The sequence below is a fragment of the Bombina bombina genome, chromosome 1 (genome assembly GCF_027579735.1).
Source record: "Bombina bombina isolate aBomBom1 chromosome 1, aBomBom1.pri, whole genome shotgun sequence".
NCBI lineage: Eukaryota > Metazoa > Chordata > Amphibia > Anura > Bombinatoridae > Bombina > Bombina bombina.
In genome coordinates, this window is record NC_069499.1 from 552,830,483 (window position 1) to 552,857,375 (window position 26,893).

Below are 26,893 nucleotides of genomic sequence, written 5' to 3' on the forward strand. Positions count from 1 at the left end.
GTTTGTCTTTTATCAAATTTAGGGCCACTTAAGCGTGAGTGAAAAGGAGTGTATTGCGGATGTTTGCACGTGTTGTATTTACCACTAGTAAGAAAGTAAACACGATCGCTTGACGCATTCACAATTTATTTTAGAATGAGTAACGCAACCTCAGAGCTCTGGTTAACTGTTTCGTGAAACAAAAAGTGTCAAAAAACACCTCAAAAATACATTACAAATTACACTTACACTTATGATAACACTATCTGATAAAAATGATTAAAAAAAGAATATAGCTCAACAAAGTTAGAATGGCTCAGATATGAGGTCACAGAGATACATACATATACATGTCTAAAGATATATATATGTGTCTACATATGTGATGTATTTATGTATTTACAGACATACATACACATATAAACACATAAATACGTTTGTACACACATATTGACATATATAAGTGCATTGGAGGCCTTTTGTAGTCAAGTAGATAAAAACATGTAAAAACATATTTATGCAATATTCATTTTTATTAAAATGTTATACTGTGTATGTACTATTTCACATTCCAATGTTCTGCACATAGGGGAATATGTATTTATAAATAGATATTCCTATATTTATCTGTATATATATATATATATATATATATATATATATATATATATATATAGATTACAAGTGGAGCACTAATTTATCGTGCTCCCATAAACGGGAAAATTCGCCCTTTTACAGGCATGTGATAAATAACCAGCCATTACAAGTGGCTGGTTATAGCTACCGCGAGCTCGCAGTAGCATTTAGCGCTCAAAAAATTAACCAGAGGTCAGACCTCTGGTTAATTTTTTAAATGTGAACCAACTGCCCCCCCCCCCCCAAAAAAAAAAAAAAATTGCAGTGCCTTTTGGGGAAAAATAAAATATATAGCATATTTTTTGTTTTCAAAAGTAACTGTACTAGGCAGTTTTTGGAGGCTAAAGTTGGCGGCTGTGGGGTGTTTGAAAAAAAAAAATGGCAGTGAAAATTGCCTTTATATTGAGATCTATGGGAAATGTGTGTTCCCTGTAAATATATATGTATATGCTTATATATATATTTATATATATTTACCACATAAATATATATGTATATGGTTATTTATATATATATATATATATATATATATATATACCACATCAAACGAAAGCACTCTCAGGACTTGTCAATGATAGGTCAAAAACCAATGTTTATTGACGTTTCGGGGTTCACACAGACCCCTTCATCAGAATAAAAAAAAAGTGTCACATCACAATCTTATATAGTGTTAAACATTCAAATTAAGAAAACAATACAAACCACCTGTGTCAAATAATCCAGTTCCTGTGTAATTCAGTGGAACGCACGCCATGTGTTCCAATGAGACCGGAAGTCACCTCACTTCCGGTTGTGAAAAAACATATTATAACATAATAGAGTTCTGTTATTAGAAGCAGAAAAACAAAACGCAAAATCTTTTGCCATGCTTATTTACATAGTTAATCATAGTGCTTCATACTCAATCTAAACTGTGTAGAGAAAAACTAACCTTAATGTTAAACCAAGCAATCTCAAAGACTGTGAAATCGTGTATGGAACGCATGTGTGTGTTTCAGTAAACCGGAAGTCTCTCAGCTTCCAGTTTTAGGAAACTCATGTAAAAGTAAAAAAATGCAAAAAGATATAACGTAAAGAGAAACTTGTATTGTTTATTGGTTTAGACTAGTACATCAATTAGAGGACACCTATATGTTTTAGGGTGATGGTACAAGTCACCTAACATATGGAAGATTCATAGCACCGGAAGTCACCTCCCCTTCGGTCACTCCCACAATTGTTATTAGTCAATCCTACAGCTCTTAGTATTACATGGGAGTTGATACTTAATATCATGATCATGTCACAATGTTAACCGTTGTAGCGTAGTAACACATCCCACAAAATCCTCTATATGGAACCATATGTGCCAATTGTCTAATTAATGTAGTCTGGTATCCCTACGGTGTCAGGACACTATATCCCGCTCTCATGTAAACATAATGTCAGTCAAGCGTTACTCAAGTGTCACAAAATAAACCACACCCACTAGACATGGCTCATTATGCCAACAATAAGTTAAATATTGTACCCATGTTCGTCTTGTCCTGTACTACCATAGGAAGAATACTAGTTCTTTATACAGAGCTGCTAAACAGAGAATTAAAGTGTGTAAGAAGACGTAGAAATGCATTCATGGTTAATACCCCTGCTGTTATATTATCACTGAACCATATGAACCTATCTAATCCAAACAAAATTTCACACTTGCTAAAAGAAACATATATATAGTATCTGGTTATAGGAGTGGGTAACATTATTCATATGTCTCATATGTACTAGTGGTCCAAGTATTGTCATACCCCACTGAATCCAGTACCAGTCGAGAAGATGCACAAATATAATAAGCTAAACATCGTTGCCATGACCCTTATGGTTAGGCTTTTTCAGATGTAAGGAACTAAAAACAGAAACAAATAAATAAAAAATTAAAATAAAATAAAATAAAGATGAGCATATGTCATTTAAATCATGCAAATTTTGCTTCCCATCTCTATTACTATAACTGTGGATGGGTTAGAACCTTTCCTGACTATGTCATGCCAGCCATAATAGTGCCAGTAACAGGCTACTAGGGGGCACTGAGTGATAGAGTGACTCATACCCCAGTAGGGGTAGGGGGAACATGGAATGAACCAGGTCCACACCAGTGTGACCCTATTCAAATAAGCCCATACCAACCAGTACATGAAGGAACCGCACATCTAATGGTGTGCTGTAACCCCAAGACTGTTAGTAACCACCCCCACTGCACCCCAGGTATGTTTCGAATGCCATCTCCTAGATCATGGCCTTGAAGTCCAGTACTGAATTGAGTCCTCCAGGATACACAGTTCCTAGGCGAAAAATCCACTCTGCCTCCCGTTTAAGGAGCATCTTGTTACGGTTTCCTCCTCTGTCCGGTTAAGGGACATGATCGATTAGGATAATCCTTATGGAAGCCACCGGGTGTGATTTTTTTCAGGCAATGGCATGCCACCGGTTGATCAGATTGTCTGGTGTCAAAAGCTTGTCTGATGGCCAGGCGGGGATTTGCCATCCTTTCCTTTATGGTTCCTTGTGTTTTGCCCACATAAAAAGAAGAACATGGGCAAACGAGTAAATACACTACGTGTACATGTGTTGTATTACAGGAAATGGAATGGCGAATCTTGTAAATCTTATTGTTATGTGGGTGGTGAAATGTTTTCGTTGATATCATGGAGTTACAGGTAATGCACCCAAGGCATTTATAACAACCCTTGATGTTAACTTTCTGTATTGTTTGATAGCAATGTTTAGGGTCAGTCTTAACCAAGAGATCCTTTAGATTAGTACCCCTTTTATATCCCATATATATATATATATATATATATATATATATATATATATATATATATATATATATAATCTGCTGCCCATTACTGTGCGACTTACCCCCTTAGCTGTGCTAGTTCTCCTGCCGTGTCTTATGGTATAAGAACTAGGCTCTCATTGGAGCATATGGAAACATATGGAAGCACGCACTTGTGAGCACAATGTTTCCATGCAATGTGAACACGAGGTCGCATTTGCATTGCACCTCACTTGTGATACCAGCGCCTATAATCATATATGTATGTATGTATATATATATATATATATATAAATATATATATATATATATACAGTATATATATATATATATATATATATATATATATATATATATAGACTTCAATGTAGTGCACTCTCACTTGCCAACCCAGACACAGACCAGGGTGCTTAACGGAATGAATAATCTGAATATGAATAAGCACTCGCTGGATTTCAAAACCACAAAAATTTATTCGGCAGTGACGTTTCGGGGCATTCACCCTTTCCTCAGAGGAGGAAGGGGTGAATGCCCCGAAACGTCACTGCCGAATAAATTTTTGTGGTTTTGAAATCCAGCGAGTGCTTATTCATATTCAGATTATATATATATATATATATATATATATATATATATATATATATATATATATATATATATATATATATATATATATATATAAAAATAGATAGATAGGTAGAAGTACTAAAAAGCAGATTCAGTGTTATCAGTGACTGAGGAGTAATTTACAAACCGTAAAATAATATATCAGGACAAAAGGGTAAACATTCAAGATTAAAGGCTTGAAAGCAGGAAAATGGAGATAGTGTGAAACAAAATGTGAATTGTGCGTTTTCAGAAGGGGATATCATCTATATTTAAAAAGACATGAAAGTCAAAAACAGAACTTTCATAATTTAGAAAGAGAATGCAATTATAAAATAATTTATATCATTTACTTGGTATCCTTTACTAAAGAGCATACCTAGGTATGCACTAAGGGAAATAGCTGCTGATTGGTGGCTACACACATTTGTCTTTTGTCATTGACTCACTGGATGTGTTCAGCTCTGAAACTGAGTTTAGCCATATGTTCAACTCTTTGGCAGGGGTAAAACATGTATTTATATTCAAACAGTAATATTATACTAAAGGTCTCTAACACATTACATTTTCTTTTTGGGCTTTTATGTCCCTTTAAGAAACTTCCCTAAATACATTTTCTAAGTGTTTAGAAGAACTGTGCTGAGAAGATTAGATTATTAAATTCCAAGCAATAGGAAACAGACTTACTAATAGTGGATGTGATAAAATAAGTTCTCTGCACATATACCGCATTGTGCCGCATATAGGCTGCACCTGATTATAGGCCGCACCCTTAAAGTTTGGTGCCATTTTGAAGAAATGTAATTTCAAAGAAAATATGCACATTAGTTGCACAAGCTGCAATGTTTGCAAGTGATTGAGACCTGGATTCCCAAATGTGCAAGCAATGAGTGCCAATGCAGGGTGCCAGCTCCCAGGGGATCCTTTTCCACTTTCCCAAGAGTATAGAATAAAACAAAGGAAAGATGCTGCACTCCTTAGTACCGTAATTTAAAATGTGAAAAAATCTTTATTCAGCCATTACAGCTTTAATGGCTGAATAAAGGCTTTTTTCACATTTGAAATCACCAGCACTAAGGAGTACAGCATCTTTCCTTTGTTTTATTTTAACATATCGTATTAAAGCAATTTTTTATTTATTTTAGCAGGTATGATGTGAAGGCAAAAAAAAACTGTTTCTTACGAGAAAATATCAGTATCGCAACTGACTCACATGTCCCTTGTGCTCTGCCCACTTTCTCCCTCCTCATTCATATGTCCGTTCTCAGCATTACACTGTGCTCAGCATTACCGCATTTTCACAGCGGTGGCTAATGCATATGAGCGTCCTGCCAAACCTACCAACTATCGTCCCTCTCGTAAAACCATCCAACTCTGGCGGACTACATTACCCATAAGGCCACAGGGTGCACCAGAAGTTCGGCCATACTGCGCATGTACAATTTAGCCGAAAAGCACCCGATTATAGGCCGCGCCCCGCATATAGGCCGCAATGCAAATTTAAAGCTACAAATCAAGGGAAAAAAGTGCGGCCTATATGCGGAACAATACGGTATTTCCCAGAAACTGACTGTTTTTTTCTGGAGCATGATAGAATTCCAAAGGACAAAGTGGAAGTAGTGGTTGTTCATCCTGCGTGAACTATAACTCCTTTGATTTTCTATATGGGGATTGTATGGACTGGAAATGTTTTCTACACATCAGAAGTTAATGATTAAGTGAATTTGTGCTTCAACTACAATATTTTCCTACCACCTAAAAACATATGAATAAACTAGAGTACTAATTTTAAATATATACCAGCAATCGAGATTTGGGCTTTTTAGTAACCTTGTTCCCGCCAGATGAACACAGCGTTTAAAGCAGTGGAATTCTTATTCTTTCTTTTTTTGCCATATTGACATTAATCATGTTCCACCTACCTACTGCAGTGTTCCCAACTACAAGAGGTGCTTTGGGATATTTAGTTTTCAAATCCAAGAGTTCGGAGAGTGTTGCTGGAGAATACCAATTTATTCTCTCGCCTTGGAAAGCAGCCATCCTTTTCATCTGTTTATCCAGAAGGAGCTGAAATGCAGAGAAAAATAAATATTAATCATTAATTTATTTTATTCTAATGTCTATCAAGATCCTCCCCATCACTTAACCACAATCCCCCAAAACAAACACTGTTACCTCTACACTCACGCATACATAACAAACACTGCAAACAATTACCATCTACACCGCTTTACAATATGATAAGCTGCACAACCATGTGACTTTCCCCGCCACAAAGACTCTCTACACTACCGCCCCATCGATAACTCCGACTGAATTTAACTCACTTATGTGAAGGGGACTGCATAGTAGAGGGTTTACAGTGAGGGAAGTAATTTATTGGAGTGTTTATCTTAAAAGGGTTTTTTTTATTGGATAGCAAAGTTAGGATACTAGTAGTGGGGGATTAAGTTAGTCATTAAGGTTACTTGGGAGGCCATAGTTTGGGATGATTTCACTAGCTTGGTGTTGTGTTGACCCTTAGGGGTTATTGTAAAAGTTGAGGTCATGGTTAGAATGAATTATGCTAGGAAGATCAAGATAGTTTAGTTAGATGCAGAAACACAGTACAGTTAGGGTTAAAGTGTTTTGTAGGATCAGACTGATCATAGTAACCAACCATCATGTGCCACTATGATTTAGTGAGTTGAATAGAGCAATCTGTAACTAATCAAAAGTGGCGTATGATCCAGCCACTAAAATGAAGAGGTATGAAAAATCTGCTGTCACTAGATTATTTTAGTCAGTGTATTACTCAATCTCCAACAATATAGCTGAAAATCAGGCTACTAGCATGCCTTTATACAGGGTCCAACTTTGTAACTGTTAAGGGTTTTTGTTTTACAATTGGCTCATAGATTTGCTGCATTGAAAGTAAAAAATGCAGATGCTAGATCACTTATAAAATATGTATTAAATTTGATAACATGTTCAATATTTAATGTTTCTTTTTAGCAAAATGGAAATATCATGAATTTTTTGTTAAGAGGAAATGTAGATTACAATCTACCAACCTAACAAAATAATATTTTACATTTCACCATCGCAACACTAAGGGGTAAATTTATTAAAGTGCGGACGGACATGATACAATGTAGCGTATCATATCCGCCGCACAATGATAAATGCAGACAGCATACGCTGTCGGCATTTATCATTGCACCAGCAGTTCTTGTGAACTGCTGGTGCAATGCCGCCCCCTGTAGATTTGTGGCCAATCAGCCGCTAGCAGGGGGTGTCAATATGATCAGGTTGATTTCTATCCGCCACCTCAGAGCAGGCGGACAGGTTATGAAGCAGCGGTCTTTAGACCGCTGCTTCATAACTTCTGTTTCCAGCGAGCTTGAAAGCCAGCTGGAAACACGGGGCATCAAGCTCCATACGGAGCTTAATAAATTGACCTCTAAATATAAAGGGCCATTATAATCCATTAGATCATGTATTTTTACTCGACTCTGCAGTACTGTGCGTTTATCCCCAATGATTGCCCTTTCCGAGATTTCCATAATTTTAATATAAATTTCTTGGCAGTCAAAATAATCATGCTTATAAACCTTGTTCTTTTGTTATGTTTTATACCATCCACTAAGGAAAAATGTTCCTGAATTTTAAGGTTTATCTTTATTTGGTTTAATTTACCAAGCCAATAGCATATTTCAAACTAGAAACTTCTAATCTTGTAGCAGTTAGGTATGCCAATGCCATATGAATTTATTTAATTTGTGCTTCCTGATTGTATGTAGCCAAGGAGATTTTACTAACTCTTTTCCTACTTCGGCTCAAAACATAATCTGTGAGATTAATATTCAATTATGTATCCCATTTTGGTTTACCTGTTAAGAGTAATGTTGTACTTTTCGCGTTTATATAGATAAGATATAGAAAAATGCCTCTCCTAAATAGGGAGAGTATTCTGTCTGTGAATTCACAACTCCAATTATATCCAAATGTTTCAATAAAAAATGCTGAAATACAAAATGTTGAATCGCTTATTTTACATTATTCTTTTTTTTTTTATTTTAAACAAACTTTATTGAAGGAACTAAAAGATACAGAGCATAGGTGTGATTACAATTCACCACAATCCTTGCAAACTCAGATACAAAAACATAGTATCACTCTACATAGAGAACACAATTAGTTAGAAGTAGAAGACATCTATCTCTCTAAGCAAAGGGCCCTTTCCAGAGTCCCTTCCACATTTTCAGTTAAATAAAGTGTTCATCTCAAATAGGTAATTATGGCATTTCTGCAAAATCAAATAAACAAGTTATAGTGCCCTTATCTTCATGGAAAAAACAAAGAGAAAAAAAAAAAAAAAAGCATCAATGAGAATCAGTAACTAAATAATTAGATAAATGGATTATTAGCTAAATAGATAGATAAAGTGTCAGAATATCAATGTACCAGAGTACCAGCCGTTATAAAAGAGTGGTTTCCTTGATATCTATCACTCCTCACTTAGATCTAAATAAACCTATGGAGTAGGAGAATCAGGCAAGCCCTGTGACCTAGGTTAGAGCTACCAACAGTACCTCTTCCGTTTCGCCATTGGTCTTACGTCACCAGAGGTTTTTTCAGTCCAGCATTCAAATATTCCTCCCATAGGAAATAGATGGAAGAGTAGTCGTCTAATCGGTTAGTGTGTCTATAGTGGTATTTTTCTAATTGTAGGTTATGTGTTACTGTATCTTTCCATGTTGTGATTGTTGGAAGTTCTCCTTTTTTCCAATTTAGGGGAATCAATTTTTTAGCTGAGTTAACCATCAATGTCAATAGTGCAAGTCTAAACTTACACTTAAGTTTGGGGAAATGATTAAAGAGGAAAATCCATATATTATAGGCTAAGGGGATTTGTAACACTCGTTCAATTTCCGTCTTTATAGATTCCCAATATTTCTTCGCTATTGGGCACTGCCACCATATACGGAACTGAGTTCCTATTTCTTGGCAGCCTCTCCAGCACAATGCTGGGATATTTGGAAAGAGTTGGTGCAAGCGCGCCGGGTTGTAATACCACCTGCACATTAACTTCAGGTTCATTTCTAAGGTGACTATGGAAGAAGAAGACTTACTCATATGGAAGAATATGGCTAGCCATGTTTCTGTAGGTATAGTGCCTTTTGTCTCCTTTTCCCATCTAGCTACATAAGTATGCATGACATTAGAATAAGATGCAACTATTTGTTTATGTGCGAGAGAAAGAGTACCTCTACTAGGCAGTGGTGCTATACACAAGTTTTCAAAGGGGGTAAGAGCACGCTTCAATTGTGTTTTAAATGAATGCGTGGATAGAAAATGGTGGACTTGTGAATATGTTAACCAATTTCGAAATACGTCTCCACAACTGGAGACAATCTCGAGCTGTGTTTTGACTTTCCCATCCTGAAAAAAGTTATAAACCGGTAAGGCCTCACTGATCCCTTCATCATTTTGACCACATAACTTAAGTTGTATTGGACATATGGGGTTTCCTAACATTGGAGTTAAGGGTGAGTATGTTGTTGAAATATGTTTGTGTCTCTTTATAATCGTATCCCAAATCCTATAAGTTTCTCTTGTGATTGTTGGGGTCGTGCGTAACAATGTTCTATGATTAGGTGGGAGCCAGCATTGTCCACTTATGGTAGTGTCGCTGGTTAAATGGTGTTCCAGCTGAACCCATTCCTTGCTGTTCGCGTGTTTGCACCAGTCCACTATCCTAGCTAGAAAAGTCGCAAGTCTATAATGTAATATATTTGGGGCACCCAGTCCCCCTAGCTCTTTAGGACGATATAATGTGACTGTGGCAACGCGCGGGCGTTTATGTGACCATATAAAGGAGTTTAACATTTTCTGAAGATGAAATATCATTCGATCTGGAAGAGGTATCGGCAAGGTCTGAAGGAGGTACAATATTTTAGGCAAAATTATCATTTTAATTGCATTAAGTTTACCGAGCCAAGATAAAAATGTATCACTCCAATGTCTTAACAGCAAAGTAATATGTGCTGTAAGGGCTTTATAGTTCAATGTTAGTGTTTCTAGCATAACTGGGGACATATAGACTCCTAGATATTTAATTGCTCTCTCTTGGATTCTGAAATTAAACCGCCGCTGTATATCTTCCACAACCATATGCTTCAAATGAACCGGCAATAATTCCAATTTTGAAACATTTATTCGCAGGTTAGAATAATGACCGTATGTTTGTAGTAGCTGCATGAAGGTAGGAATAGATAAGTCAGGGTTTGTGAGGGTAACGAAGATATCATCCGCGTAAAGTGTTATTTTGTATTCTGTTTTCCCAATAGTGTGGCCAGTAATATCTACACTATTTCTCACATATGAAGCTAATATCTCCATTGAGAGTACAAAAAGTAGCTGTGAGAGTGGGCAACCTTGCCTGGTCCCATTTGAGATCTGGAATGTGGTTTATTATAAAGTGCAAATATCTTTCCCACCAAGTCACTATCCAAGCCAAACCCATACAAGGTTTGTTTCAGAAAGAGCCTATTTTACATAATTCTTGTCACGCTTTTATGGGTTATTTTCTGAATCATTAAAGGTAAGTTTTTCACTTGAATATTCATTAAATCGGACAGCGTGAAAGGATATGTGTCTTTCTATCAGCCTGTCTATATACTTATCTGTCTGTATCTATCTATCTGTTTTCTGCCTGTATCTGTTTTTCTGTCTGTCTGTATCTATCTGCTTTGTATATTTGTCTATCTATTTATCTATCTTTCTCTCAGCCAGTGAGCAATAGCACCAAGGAGACCCAGGACTCAGTTGTATACTATTATGCAAGTTGTATACTATCATGCACTTTCTGACAGTTTTATTTTACATTTAAACAGCTTCTTAAATTGACCTCGTATTAGGCAAAACTATTGTTGTTTACATAATAGAAACAAATTGAATAACATGTCCCTTTAAATATTGCATTAACATATTTTTCTTTCTATCATCTATCTATCTATCTATCTATCTATCTATCTATCTATCTATCTATCTATCTATCTATATCTATCTATTTATTTATCTTTCTGTTTGATTATCCCACTGTCTATCCCTCTCTATCTCTACATTTCATTAGTACATTTTAACTGGACTGAAAGTGACTTGAAAACAAGTTTGTCACTCCCTGTGAAGTCATGTGTGCATAATTAATAATGCTAACTAGGGTGGCTGGGTTTTTGTTTTCTTAGAAATTTGGCAATCCTGGATTTAGATCAAGTTTACAATTTAAACATTCAATTATGAAAGAAACCTGTTTCTTTTTGTTTGATTAAATGAAACCTAGGTACATGAGAGCATACAGTACTTATTTAGGCGCAGGTGCATGTGTTGAGCACTATGTATAAAACTGTTAAAACATTGCAGCAAATACTTCTGTGATGTAGCACTTAAAGCACCAGTCAACACAGTATATTTGCTTAATCAACAAATGCAAGATAACAAGACAATGCAATAGCACATAGGCCTCTATTTATCAAGCTGTCAACCGCAAATACGCTGGAATTCCGCAGTGTATTTGTAGCGAGCCTGATTCGCCTTAGTTATCAAAGGCTAGAGACCGGCAAAACTAGAATTTAGTGACGTAACATACAATCCGCCAGACTCAGTCCGACACAGATCGATGGTTACGTCACTCCAGATGTTCCAAACGCAAGTTCGGCACAATCTCACTACTTTTGGAAGTTATCAAGATCCTACCAGGTACGCTCGCCACTTTTCCGGCCCAGCGTACCTGGTTTTCAATCCGCCGCCCTGGAGGAGGCGGATGCCATAGGAATCAATGGGAGTCTGACAGCAGCGAAAGCTCATGTTCGCTGCTGCCCGATATCATATTGATTCCTATGGGAAATGTCTACACCTAACACCCTAACATGTACCCCGAGTCTAAACACCCCTAATCGGCCCCCCCTACACTGCTGCCACCTACTTTATACTTATTAACCCCTAAACTGCCGCTCCCGGAGCTCACCGTCACTCTAATAAATGTATTAACCCCTAAACCGCCGCTCCCGGACCCCACCGCAACTAAATAAAGCTATTACCCCTAAACCGCCGCTCCCGGGCCCCGCCGCCACCTACATTATATTTATTAAGCCCTAATCTGCCCCCCTACACCTCCGCAACTATATTTATTTTTTTAACCCCTAAACCTAAATCTAACCCTAACACCCCCTAACTTAAATATTATTTAAATTAATCTAAATAAATTTACTATTTTTAACTAAATTATTCCTATTTAAAACTAAATACCTATAAAATAAACCCTAAGATAGCTACAATATAATTAATAATTACATTGTAGGTATTTTAGTTTTTGTTTTAATTTTACAGGCAACTTTGTATTTATTTTAACTAGGTACAAAAAATATTAAATAGTTATTAACTATTTAATAACTACCTAGTTAAAATAAATACAAAAGTACCTGTAAAATAAATCCTAACCTAAGTTACACCTAACACTACAATTAAATAAATTAAATTAATTAACTACAATTACCTACAATTAAATACAATTAAATAAAATAAAATAAAGTACAAAAAAACAAACACTAAATTACAGAAAATAAAAAAATAATTACAAGAATTTTAAACTAATTACACCTAATCTAAGCCCCCTAATAAAATAAAAAAGCCCACCAAAATAATAAAATTCCCTACCCTACACTAAATTACAAATAGCCCTTAAAAGGGCCTTTTGCTGGGCATTTCCCCAAAGTAATCAGCTCTTTTCCCTGTAAAAAAAGAAAAACAACCCCCCCAACATTAAAACCTACCTCCAACACACCCAGCCCTACTCTAAAACCCACCCAAACCCCCCTTTAAAAAAACACTAACCCCCTGATTATCACCCTACCTAGAGCCGTCTTCACCCAGCCGGGCACAAGTGGTCCTCCAGAGGGGCAGAAGTCTTCATCCAATCCGGGCAGAAGAGGACCTCCAGACAGGCAGAAGACTTCATCCAGGCGGCATCTTCTATCTTCATCCATCCGGAACGGAGCTGGTCCATCTTCAATCCATCCGACGCGAAGCATCCACTTCCATCGACGTCCTATCAGCCATTCGGAATTCAAGGGACGCCATCTATGATGACGTCATTTAAAGGAACCTTCATTCTTCGTGAGGACAGCGATGGAAGAGGATGCTCTGCGTCGGCTGGATTGAAGATGGACCCGCTCCACTCCGGATGGATGAAGATAGAAGATGCCGCCTGGATGATGCCTTCTGCAGTCTGGAGGTCCTCTTCAGCCCAGATCGGATGAAGACTTCTGCCCCTCTGGAGGTCCACTTGTGCCCGGCTGGGTGAAGACGGCTCAAGGTAGTGTGATCTTCAAGGGGGTTAGTGTTAGGTTTTTTTAAGGGGGGTTTGGGTGGGTTTTAGAGTAGGGTTGGGTGTGTGGGTGGTGGGTTTTAATGTTGGGGGGTTGTATTTCTTTTTTTACAGGTAAAAGAGCTGAATACTTTGGGGCAATGCCCCATAAAAAGCCCTTTTAAGGGCTATTTGTAATTTAGTGTAGGGTAGGGAATTTTATTATTTTGGTGTGCTTTTTTATTTTATTAGGGGGCTTAGATTAGGTGTAATTATTTTAAAATTCTTGTAATTTTTTTTATTTTCTGTAATTTAGTGTTTTTTTTTTTGTACTTTAGTTTATTTTATTTAATTGTATTTAATTGTAGGTAATTGTAGTTAACTAATTTAATTTATTTAATTGTAGTGTTAGGTTTAATTGTAACTTAGGTTAGGATTTATTTTACAGGTACTTTTGCATTTATTTTAGCTAGGTAGTTATGAAATAGTTAATAACTATTTAATAACTATTGTACCTAGGTAAAATAAATACAAAGTTGCCTGTAAAATAAAAATAAACCCTAAGATAGCTACAATGTAACTATTAGTTATATTGTAGCTATCTTAGGCCTAGATTTGGAGTTTGGCGGTAGCCGTGAAAACCAGCGTTAGAGGCTCCTAACGCTGGTTTTAGGCTACCTCCGGTATTTGGAGTCACTCAAAAAAGGGTCTAACGCTCACTTTTCAGCCGCGACTTTTCCATACCGCAGATCCCCTTACGTCAATTGCGTATCCTATCTTTTCAATGGGATTTTTCTAACTCCGGTATTTAGAGTCGTGGCTGAAGTGAGCGTTAGAAATCTAACGACAAAACTCCAGCCGCAGAAAAAAGTCAGTAGTTAAGAGCTTTCTGGGCTAACGCCGGTTCATAAAGCTCTTAACTACTGTACTCTAAAGTACACTAACACCCATAAACTACCTATGTACCCCTAAACCGAGGCCCCCCCACATCGCCGCCACTCGATTTAATTTTTTTAACCCCTAATCTGCCGACCGCCACCTACGTTATCCTTATGTACCCCTAATCTGCTGCCCCTAACACCGCCGACCCCTATATTATATTTATTAACCCCTAACCTGCCCCCCACAACGTCGCAGCCAGCTACCTACAATAATTAACCCCTAATCTGCCGACCGCAAAGAGCCGCCACCTACATTATAGCTATGTACCCCTAATCTGCTGCCCCTAACACCGCCGACCCCTATATTATATTTATTAACCCCTAATCTGCCCCCCACAACGTCGCCTCCACCTGCCTACACTTATTAACCCCTAATCTGCCGAGCGGACCGCACCGCTATCATAATAAAGTTATTAACCCCTAATCCGCCTCACTAACCCTATAATAAATAGTATTAACCCCTAATCTGCCCTTCCTAACATCGCCGACACCTAACTTCAATTATTAACCCCTAATCTGCCGACTGGAGCTCACCGCTATTCTAATAAATGTATTAACCCCTAAAGCTAAGTCTAACCCTAACACTAACACCCCCCTAAGTTAAATATAATTTACATCTAACGAAATTAATTATCTCTTATTAAATAAATTATTCCTATTTAAAGCTAAATACTTACCTGTAAAATAAATCCTAATATAGCTACACTATAAATTATAATTATATTATAGCTATTTTAGGATTAATATTTATTTTACAGGTAACTTTGTAATTATTTTAACCAGGTACAATAGCTATTAAATAGTTAATAACTATTTAATAGTTACCTAGTTAAAATAATAACAAAATTACCTGTAAAATAAATCCTAACCTAAGTTACAATTAAACCTAACACTACACTATCATTAAATTAATTAAATAAAATATCTACAATTACCTACAATTAAACCTAACACTACACTATCAATACATTAATTAAATACAATATCTACAAATAACTACAATGAAATAAACTAACTAAAGTACAAAAAATAAAAAAGAACTAAGTTACAAAAAATAAAAAAATATTTACAAACATATGGAAAATCTTACAACAATTTTAAACTAATTACACCTACTCTAAGCCCCCTAATAAAATAACAAAGCCCCCCAAAATAAAAAATGCCCTACCCTATTCTAAATTACTAAAGTTCAAAGCTCTTTTACCTTACCAGCCCTGAACAGGGCCCTTTGCGGGGCATGCCCCAAAGAATTCAGCTCTTTTGCCTGTAAAAAAAACCCATACAATACCCCCCAACATTACAACCCACCACCCACATACCCCTAATCTAACCCAAACCCACCTTAAATAAACCTAACACTAAGCCCCTGAAGATCATCCTACCTTGTCTTCACCATACCAGGTTCACCGATCCGTCCTGGCTCCAAAATCTTCATCCAACCCAAGCGGGGGCTGGCGATCCATCATCCGGCGGCTGAAGAGGTCCAGAAGAGGCTCCAAAGTCTTCATCCTATCCGGGAAGAAGAGTAGATCCGGACCGGCAACCATCATCTTCCAAGCAGCATCTTCTATCTTCATCCGATGAGGATCGGCTCCATCCTGAAGACCTCCACCGCGGACCCATCTACATCCGGTGACGTCCAACTGAAGAATGACGGTTCCTTTAAGGGACGTCATCCAAGATGGCGTCCCTCGAATTCCGATTGGCTGATAGGATTCTATCAGCCAATCGGATATTAAGGTAGGAATATTCTGATTGGCTGATGGAATCAGCCAATCAGAATCAAGATCAATCCGATTGGCTGATCCAATCAGCCAATCAGATTGAGCTCGCATTCTATTGGCTGATTGGAACAGCCAATAGAATGTGAGCTCAATCTGATTGGCTGATTGGATCAGCCAATCGGATTGAACTTGATTCTGATTGGCTGATTCCATCAGCCAATCAGAATATTCCTACCTTAATTCCGATTGGCTGATAGAATCCTATCCGCCAATCGGAATTCGAGGGACGCCATCTTGGATGACGTCCCTTAAAGGAACCGTCATTCTTCAGTTGGACGTCGCCGGATGAAGATGGGTCCGCGGTGGAGGTCTTCAGGATGGAGCCGGTCCTCATCGGATGAAGATAGAAGATGCCGCTTGGAAGATGATGGATGCTGGTCCGGATCTACTCTTCTTCCCGGATAGGATGAAGACTTTGGATCCTCTTCTGGACCTCTTCAGCCGCCGGATGATGGATCGCCAGCCCCCGCTTGGGTTGGATGAAGATTTTGGAGCCAGGACGGATCGGTGAACCTGGTATGGTGAAGACAAGGTAGGATGATCTTCAGGGGCTTAGTGTTAGGTTTATTTAAGGGGGGTTTGGGTTAGATTAGGGGTATGTGGGTGGTGGGTTGTAATGTTGGGGGGGGGGTATTGTATGTTTTTTTTTACAGGCAAAAGAGCTGAATTCTTTGGGGCATGCCCCGCAAAGGGCCCTGTTCAGGGCTGGTAAGGTAAAAGAGCTTTGAACTTTAGTAATTTAGAATAGGGTAGGGCATTTTTTATTTTTGGGGGCTTTGTTATTTTATTAGGGGGCTTAGAGTAGGTGTAATTAGTTTAAAATTGTTGTAAGATTTTCCTTATGTTTGTAAATATTTTTTATTTTTTGTAACTTAGTTCTTTTTTATTTTTTGTACTTTAGTTAGTTTATTTCATTGTAGTTATTTGTAGATATTGTATTTAATTAATGTATTGATAGTGTAGTGTTAGGTTTAATTGTAGGTAATTGTAGATATTTTATTTAATTAATTTAATGATAGTGTAGTGTTAGGTTTAATTGTAATTTAGGTTAGGATTTATTTTACAGGTAATTTTGTTATTATTTTAACTAGGTAACTATTAAATAGTTATTAACTATTTAATAGCTATTGTACCTGGTTAAAATAATTACAAAGTTACCTGTAAAATAAATATTAATCCTAAAATAGCTATAATATAATTATAATTTATAGTGTAGCTATATTAGGATTTATTTTACAGGTAAGTATTTAGCTTTAAATAGGAATAATTTATTTAATAAGAGATAATTAATTTCGTTAGATTAAAATTATATTTAATTTAGGGGGGTGTTAGTGTTAGGGTTAGACTTAGCTTTAGGGGTTAATCCATTTATTAGAATAGCGGTGAGCTCCAGTCGGCAGATTAGGGGTTAATAATTGAAGTTAGGTGTCGGCGATGTTAGGGAGGGCAGATTAGGGGTTAATACTATTTATTATAGGGTTAGTGAGGCGGATTAGGGGTTAATAACTTTATTATAGTAGCGCTCAGGTCCGGTCGGCAGATTAGGGGTTAATAAGTGTAGGCAGGTGGAGGCGACGTTGTGGGGGGCAGATTAGGGGTTAATAAATATAATATAGGTGTCGGCGGTGTTAGGGGCAGCAGATTAGGGGTACATAGGGATAATCTAAGTAGCGGCGGTTTACGGAGCGGCAGATTAGGGGTTAATAATAATATGCAGGGGTCAGCGATAGCGGGGGTGACAGATTAGGGGTTAATAAGTGTAAGGTTATTGGTTATAAGTGTAAGGTTAGTGGTGTTTAGACTCGGGGTACATGTTAGAGTGTTAGGTGCAGACGTAGGAAGTGTTTCCCCATAGCAAACAATGGGGCTGCGTTAGGAGCTGAACGCGGCTTTTTTGCAGGTGTTAGGTTTTTTTTCAGCTCAAACAGCCCCATTGTTTCCTATGGGGGAATCGTGCACGAGCACGTTTTTGAGGCTGGCCGCGTCCGTAAGCAACTCTGGTATCGAGAGTTGCAGTGGCGTTAAATATGCTCTACGCTCCTTTTTTGGAGCCTAACGCAGCCATTCTGTGGACTCTCAATACCAGAGTTATTTTTATGGTGCGGTTTATTTAATAGGTAAGTATTTAGTTTTAAATAGGAATTATTTATTTAATTATATTTATTTTATTTAGATGTATTTAAATTATATTTAAGTTAGTGGGTGTTAGGGTTAGGGTTAGACTTAGGTTTAGGGGTTAATAACTTTATTATAGTGGCGGCGGTGTAGGGGGGGCAGATTAGGGGTTAATAAATATAATGTAGGTGGTGGTGGGCTCCGGGAGCGGCAGTTTAGGAATTAAACAATTTATTTAGATGCGGTGGGGTCCGGAATCGGCAGGATAGGGGTTAATAATTTAATGTAGGTGGAGGCGGTATAGGGGGCGGCATATTAGGGGTTAATAGGTGTAATGTAGGTGGCGGCAGGGTCCGGGAGTGGCGGTTTAGGAGTTAAACAAATTATTTAGTTGTGGCGTGGTCCGGGATCGGCAGGATAGGGGTTAAAGGGACACTCAGGCTTTATTACATTTTCATGATTCAGATAGAGCATGTAATTTTAAACAACTTTCCAATTTACTTCCATTAAAAAAAATGTGCACAGTCTTTTATATTTACACTTTTTTTGAGTCACCAGCTCCTACTGAGCATGTGCAAGAACTCAGACTATACGTATATGCATTTGTGATTGGCTGATTGCTATCACATGGTACAGGGGGAGTGGAAATATACATAACTTTAAAATGTGTTAGAAAAGAATCTACTACTCATTTGAAATTCAGAGTAAATGCTATTGTATTGTCTGCTTATCTTGCATTTGTTGATTATGCAAATCTGCTGTGTTTACTGGTCCTTTAATAACTTTATGTAGATGGCGGCGGTATAGGAGGTGGCTGATTAGGGGTTAATAGGTATAATGTAGGTGGTGGCGGGGTCCGGGCGCGGCGGTTTAGGGGTTAATATATTTATTAGAGTTGCGGCGGGGACCGGGAGCGGCAGTTTAGGGGTTAATAATTTTATTTAGTTGCGGGGGGCTCCGGGAGCGGCGGTTTAGGGGGTAAACAGTATAGTATAGTATGGGTGCTTAGTGACAGTATAGCAAGAAAGCTGCGAATAAGCCGAAGAGCAGCGAGATTGATGACTTTTAGTTAATACAGTCCGCTGCTCATCGCACCGTACTTGATGTGCGGCTTTTTGACAGCTTTCTTGATAAATTTGGCGAACATATTCAGGTCCGCGGCGGCGATGTTAGGCGATCTTAGGCAAGCGTATTGGGGCCGTCGAATGCAGGTAAGTAGACAGCTTGATAAATAGAGGCCTTAGTCTGAACTTCAAATGAATAGTAGATTTTTTTTTCTGACAATTTTAAAAGTTATGTTTTTTTCCACTCCCCCTATACCATGTGACAGCCATCAGCCAATCACAAATGCATACCCGTATACCATGTACAGCAATCAGCCATTCATAAATGCATACACACTTATTCTTGCACATGCTCAGTAGGAGCTGGTGACACAAAAAGTTTAAATATAAAAAGACTGTGCACATTTTATTAATGGAAGTAAATTAGAAAGTTGTTTAAAATTGCATGCTCTATCTGATTAATGAAAGGTTAATTTTGATTGAGTGTCCCTTTAAGTCACATGCACATTCCTGAGCCTACCTCATTATACTCTTATGAAAGGATGCCAAGAGAAAGAGGTACATTTGATAATAGAGGTAAATTGGAAAGTTTCTGACTCATAAAAGCATTTTGGCATACATGTCCTTTCAAATAGGGAAAATCTTTGGGAACTGGATATAAGAAAAGATAAAGGGGTTCTAGTAGATAAAAAAAAAATATAATAGGGGCATAGACATGAGGGAAGAAAGAATAATTCTACAATACATAAAACAATGATGAAACCTTGAAAATTGACACATTTGGACATGACAGATATTCCATTTTTATTTTAAAAAGGGGTGCTTGAGGGGAAGTTTGATTGCCTTATTTTAATATATTCCTGTACGATACAAGGATATAGCAAGATCACTATTTATATAAAAGAAACTGAGGGCACCTCCTTTTTACTTTCAACAAAGAAAGCTGTTTTTCACAGGAAGATATCTCACTCAAGGGCAGAACAATTTTTATTTCTAGCCCCCCACCCCAGCATTTTTTTTTTCTAGGATACCCCCAGCCCTAAAGCCTCCCTCCCCTGCTGCCTGGCCTGCAGCAGAGTGACCTTGTAAGATGCGCTATGAACACTCTATGGGCCACACCCTCTGATTTTTAGTCTGCAGCGGAGTGGCCTTGCAACATGCACTGTTGCTTCATGGACCCCCACCCCTGACTTCCTGGCCTTAAAGGGCCACTAAACCCAAAATCTTTCTTTCATGATTCAGATAGAGAATAGAAAATTAAACAACATTACAATTTACTTCCATTATTTATTTTGCTTCATTTTTTAAATATCCTTAGTTGAAGAAAAAGCAATGCACATGGTGAGCCAATCACACAAGGCTTCTATGTGCAGCAACCAATCAGCAGCTAGTGAGCATATCCAGATATGCTTTTCATCAAAGAATATCAAGAGAATAAAACTAATTAGATTATATAAGTAAATTAGAAAGATTTTTAAAATTGCATTCTCTTTCTAAATCATAAAAGAAAAAATATAGGTGTCATGTCCCTTTAAAGTGGAGCCGCTAGCAACATGCACTGTGCACACAGGTCACTCCGTGGCCTCTCTCTGCTCCTTGCTACTGGTCCCCAGCTGGTGATGCGGCAACACTGGACAGGCGGCCGGCCCCTCTTACCAGGAAGTCACTGCATGACTTCAGAGTCAATGAATACATTTAAAAGGAGTTTTAATATGACAGCAAAAAGGGGTAGACATAATATTTGACTACTGTCATTTGTCAGTTTTTATAAATGCCAGAATATCCATTGCATTGATGGACTTCTGTCATCTGCTCTTTACTATGTTATAAAGATATTAATGTCATACTGCCTAAAAAATACAGGTAGAAAACCCTTTATCCAAACTTATTGGGACAGCAGAAAGGTTTGGATTTTGGAATAATTGTATCTGTAAAATGTGACAGCTTGGAGAGGGGATGCGACCAAGTGTAAACAACAATATCTTATGTCCTTTAGACAACATTTACATGTCATAATACAGCTTATACATGCAACATAAAGGCAGTTTTATATTGTTTTTAATATTTGGTATACTCAGTGCCGTCAGAAAGCTAGGACAGCTCTGTAATCACAAAAGTAATGTTTGTTGTTTTAAACAAATATTGACTATTTTTTGCATTTTAGAACACAAAAATCTAACCAAAGACAACCGGCAGAGAAGATAAAAAATATTAATTAAAAAGTTTGGATTTCAGAATGTTTGGTTTTTATTACAAGAAGAGACACTCATATTTTGCTTATACTTTCAATTTACTGCTCTTAAAGCTTTTTAAAAAATACACAGGAACATTAAAAAACACATACTAAAGAGAAAAACAACAGGAACAATGTGATCAATGAGCTGAGGCATAGAGTTGGAGCAGCTAAGATCAGCCAATGGGATTGGTCATAGTGTCTATAAACAGTCCAGAGAACATCAATTCATCTTCTTTCTTTTTTCTGCTCTAGATAAGTAAAGTTTCTACATGTATAGCTAACATAGACCAAGATTACAAGTTATGCGGTATGGCTTTACCGCTACAAAAATGGCCTTTGAGTGCGGAATGGTCAGCTGCTCTGTATTACAAGTCGCGCGGTATAGCTGTACCCCGATCGTTATGTCCTATACCGCCATGATCCATTCCGCCTTTAAAGACCTGTAGTTATGAATTTTTTGAAAACAAAAAAGTTTCACAAAACCTATAAAAAATATGTTACAAAGTACACTAACACCCATAAACAACACACAGTATTAAACCCTAAACCGCCATCCCCCAGCATCGCAACTAATAAATAAAGCTGTTAACCCTTAAAATGACATCCCCCAAATTGCGACTACTAAAATAAACCTATTAACTCCTAAACCGCCGTCCCCCCACATCAAGACTATTGAAATAAACTTTAAATTAAAGTTGCAATATACTAAATACCTTAAAATAAATAAAAACTTAACTGTAAAAATAAAACCTAAGCTTAAACTACAGAAAAAAACTAACACTACAGAAAATATTTAAAATCTAAATTACACAAAATTAAAAAACCTAACATTACAGATAAAAAACAACATCACATTAAAAAACCCTAACATTACAAAAATAAAAAAATAGCTGAGATTACAAAAATAAAAAAACTAACATTACAGAAAATAGCAACCAAAATTATCCAAAATAAAAAAAATATCCCTAATCTAATACTCCCTAAAAAACAAAAAAGCCACCCCAAAATAAAAAAACACCCTAATCTAACAATAAACTACCAATAGCCCTTAAAAGGACCTTTTGTAGGGCATTGCCCTAAATAAATCAGCTCTTTTTGAAAAAAAAAAAAAATACAAAGTTCCGCCTAAAATTACAACCCCCCACCCAATCCCCCAAAATAAAAACCACCTAACTAAAAAAAAAAAAAAATCTACCCATTGCCCCTAAAGGAGCATTTGTATGGGCATTGCCATTAAAAGGGCAATCAGCTCTTTTACTGCCCATACAAATAAAAAAAGCCCTGATTAAAAATAAAAACCACCTCAAAAAACTAACACTAACCCCGAAATAGGTACTCACCATTACTGAAGTCCAGTGATGCATCTCATTCTATCTTCTTACCGGAGTTGCGGAGCAGTCTTCTGAGGCGTGGATCCGGAGCGGTGGTCCTCATCGGTGGGCATCAGCGACGTGGAGGTCCTCTTCATGTGATCGTCCGCCGCACACTGAAGATTGAATGCAAGGTGCCCCTTTTTTATTTTGGCTAAAAAATTCAAATCAGCCAATAGGATGAGAGCTGCCAACACTAAATAAACTGATTAACCTCTAACATCTTTACTGAACCACATGCTCTTCTTTTTGCTGAAGCCTACCTTAAAAGGCTTCGTAATTATAGAGCAACTTTTTCAAATGTATCTAAAACCAAACTTACTATCAAAAAGACTCTGTAGCCCCAATCTCATCCCCTTTTTGACAGGGCCAGTAAAAGAAGGGGTCGCTTTCCTGGCCTCCAACCCTTTTCCTCTAGACTCCAATACTCCCTACAGCAAGCAGCTCACGTCTTCTACCCCTCAATAAGTCATCCGTGGACTTGAGGTTCCCAGACTAGAGGTTGATACAGAACCTCTACATGTATGCTTCCCTCTCCCCTTATTCACTCCTTTTCCCCAAAAAAGAAGGGTGGGAGACTAGTAACTTTCTTTCCAAACTGGTCCCTCATAACATCAGATCCTTGGATTCTACAAGTTGTCTCAGGGATCCTCATAGATTTGGTTTCCATTCCCATTTAGATTTTTCATCCTCGTCCAATTTCTTTTCCAATCTCAGACACAATTGCCATAGATTCCGAAATTTCCTCACCCATTAGAGATTGTTCTTGTAGACAGAAACAGCTAAAAAAGCAACATAGCCTTAGTAAAAAAAGAAAAATGTCAAATTTTGTCCAGGTATCAAACTAAGAGCTCAAAATCATTTTGTGGCTTACAAACATTTTAAAATGAAGGGAATCCATCTTCTAAAGGATTGACTTTTAAAATTCTCAAACCTGTAATAGCTTGGTTGCGGTTCCCCTTATTGTTATTCTTATTCTAAATCAAAATTAATCTATTCTCCTCTCTCATCTCTCCTGGAGAATGTAGGGTTTGTGATCAACAGAGAGAAATTGGTTTTGTCTCCAACTCAAAACCTAGAAGAAGACTTTTTTTCCCTCTTCAAGTTTGTATATGCTTATGTAGCATAATAGCTTGCAAGGGCATAGCTTGTATGTGCTTATATAGTATAATAGTTTGCAAGGGCATAGCTTGTATGTGCTTATATAGTATAATAGTTTGCAAGGGCATAGTTTGTATGTGCTTATATAGTATAATAGTTTGCAAGGGCATAGTTTGTATATGCTTATGTAGTATAATTGGTAGCAAAGACATAGCTTGTATATGCTTATATAGTATAATAGCTTGCAAGGACATAGCTTGTATACGCTTATATAGTATAATAGCTTGCAAGGACATAGCTTGTATATGCTTATGTAGCATAATAGCTTGCAAAGACATAGCTTGTATATGCTTATGTAGTATAATAGTTTGCAAAGGCATAGCTTGTATATGCTTATTTAGTATAATAGTTTGCAAGGGCATAGCTTGTATATGCTAATGTAGTATAATAGCTTGCAAGGGCATAGTGTTTATGTGCTTGTGCAGTATAATAGCTTGCAAGGGCATAGCTTGTATGTGCTTATATAGTATAATAGTTTGCAATTGCATAGCATGTATGTGCTTGTGCAGTATAATCACTTGTATATGTTTATGTAGTATAATAGCTTGCAAGGGCTTAGCTTGTATATGCTTATATAGTATAATAGTTTGCAAGGGCATAGCTTGTATGTGCTTATGTAGTATAATAGTTTGCAAAGGCATAGCTTGTATGTGCTTGTGCAATATAATAGCTTGCAAGGGCATAGCTTGTATGTGCTTATATAGTATACTAGCTTGCAAGGGCATAGCTTGTATATGCTAATGTAGTATAATAGCTTGCAAGGGCATAGCTTGTAAATGCATATATAGTATAATAGCTTGCAAGGACATAGCTTGTATATGCTAATGTAGTATAATAGCTTGCAAGGGCATAGCTTGTATATGCTAATGTAGTATACTAGCTTGCAAGGACATAGCTTGTATATGCCAATGTAGTATAATAGCTTGTATATACTTATATAGTATGATAACTTGCAAGGGCATAGCTTTTATATATACATATGCAGTATAAAAGATTGCAAAGGCATAGCTTGTATATTCTTATGTAGTATTATAGGTTGCAAGGGCATAGCATGTATATGGTTATGTAGTATAATAGCTTGCAAGATCATAGCTTGTATGTGCTTATTTAGTATAATAGTTTGCAAGGGCATAGCTTGTATGTGCTTATTTAGTATAATAGGTTGCAAAGGCATAGCTTGTATGTGCTAATGTAGTATACTAGCTTGCAAGGGCATACCTTGTATATGCTAATGTAGTATAATAGCTTGCAAGGGCATAGCTTGTATATGCTTATATAGTATAATAGCTTGCAAGGACATAACTTGTATATGCTAATGTAGTATAATAGCTTGCAAGGGTATAGCTTGTATATGCTTATATAGTATAATAGCTTGTATATGCTTATATAGTATGATAGCTTGCAAGGGCATAGCTTGTATATGCTAATGTAGTATAATAGCTTGTATATGCTTATGTAGTATAATAGGTTGCAAAGGCATAGCTTGTATGTGCTTATGTAGTATAATAGGTTGCAATGGCATAGCTTGTGTATTCTTATGTAGTATTATAGGTTGCAAGGGCATAGCTTGTATATGCTTATGTAGTATAATAGCTTGCAAGGGCATAGCTTGTATATGCTAATGTAGTATAATAGCTTGCAAGGGCATAGCTTGTATGTACTTATGTAGTATAATAGCTTGCAAGGGCATAGCTTGTATGTACTTATGTAGAATAATAGCTTGCAAGGGCATAGCTTGTACATGCTAATGTAGTATAATTGTTTGCAAGGGCATAGCTTGTGTATGCTTATGTAGTATAATTGCTTGCAAGGGCATAGCTTGTATATGCTAATGTAGTATAATTGCTTGCAAGGGCATAGCTTGTATATGCTTATGTAGTATAATTGCTTGCAAGGGCATAGCTTGTATATGCTAATGTAGTATAATTGCTTGCAAGGGCATAGCTTGTATGTACTTATGTAGAATAATAGCTTGCAAGGGCATAGCTTGTATGTACTTATGTAGTAAATTAGGTTCCAAGGGCATAGCTTGTATGTACTTATGTAGTAAATTAGGTTCCAAGGGCATAGCTTGTATGTACTTATGTAGAATAATAGCTTGCAAGGGCATAGCTTGTATGTACTTATGTAGTAAATTAGGTTCCAAGGGCATAGCTTGTATGTACTTATGTAGTAAATTAGGTTCCAAGGGCATAGCTTGTATGTACTTATGTAGAATAATAGCTTGCAAGGGTATAGCTTGTATGTACTTATGTAGTAAATTAGGTTCCAAGGGCATAGCTTGTATGTACTTATGTAGTAAATTAGGTTCCAAGGGCATAGCTTGTATGTGCTTATGCAGTATAAAAGCTTGCAAGGGTGTAGCTTGTATATGCTAATGCAAATGTGGCAACCCTAGAGATAAATCACACTGAAAAGTCTATTAATGGCTAAGGTTAGATAATAAAAACACAGCTCAGTAGAATACATTTAATACCACACCTTAGAATGAATGCTGTCAGCAGCTGGGGCATTTGAGAAGGCACAAACAAGCTTCAAAATGATAAGATCAGAAAAGCAATAAAGCAAGGGAGACCCCTTCTGCCATCCTGTGTACAGAAAACTAGAGATGTGCATTTTTTTGGTGAATGCCCATGCATCACGAAAATCGAATTTTTGTTTCGTTGAAACAAAATGAAAAATCTGAACGAATGCACCAAATGAAAATAAAGAAAACGAAAAATTTTATTCATTTACTTTATTATTTTTTTAAGCGGTTAATATTTACCATAGCCCACTCTCCATGCTCTCCAGAGCACATTAAGGTAAGTACTGTGCCTACAGGTGAACTTTTCATATGTAGC

The 26,893-nt window shown here is 37.1% G+C and overlaps 1 protein-coding gene across 1 annotated transcript in view; it reads right to left on the reverse strand.

The window, feature by feature from the left end:
- Positions 1-26,893, reverse strand: part of LOC128645612 (aldehyde oxidase 1-like) — a 365,796-nt gene that overhangs the window by 256,093 nt on the left and 82,810 nt on the right. Inside the window, exon 9 of the mRNA XM_053698719.1 lies at positions 5,956-6,100. Within this exon, the coding sequence (XP_053554694.1) occupies positions 5,956-6,100 (145 nt within the window). The remainder of the gene's footprint in view (positions 1-5,955; positions 6,101-26,893) is intronic.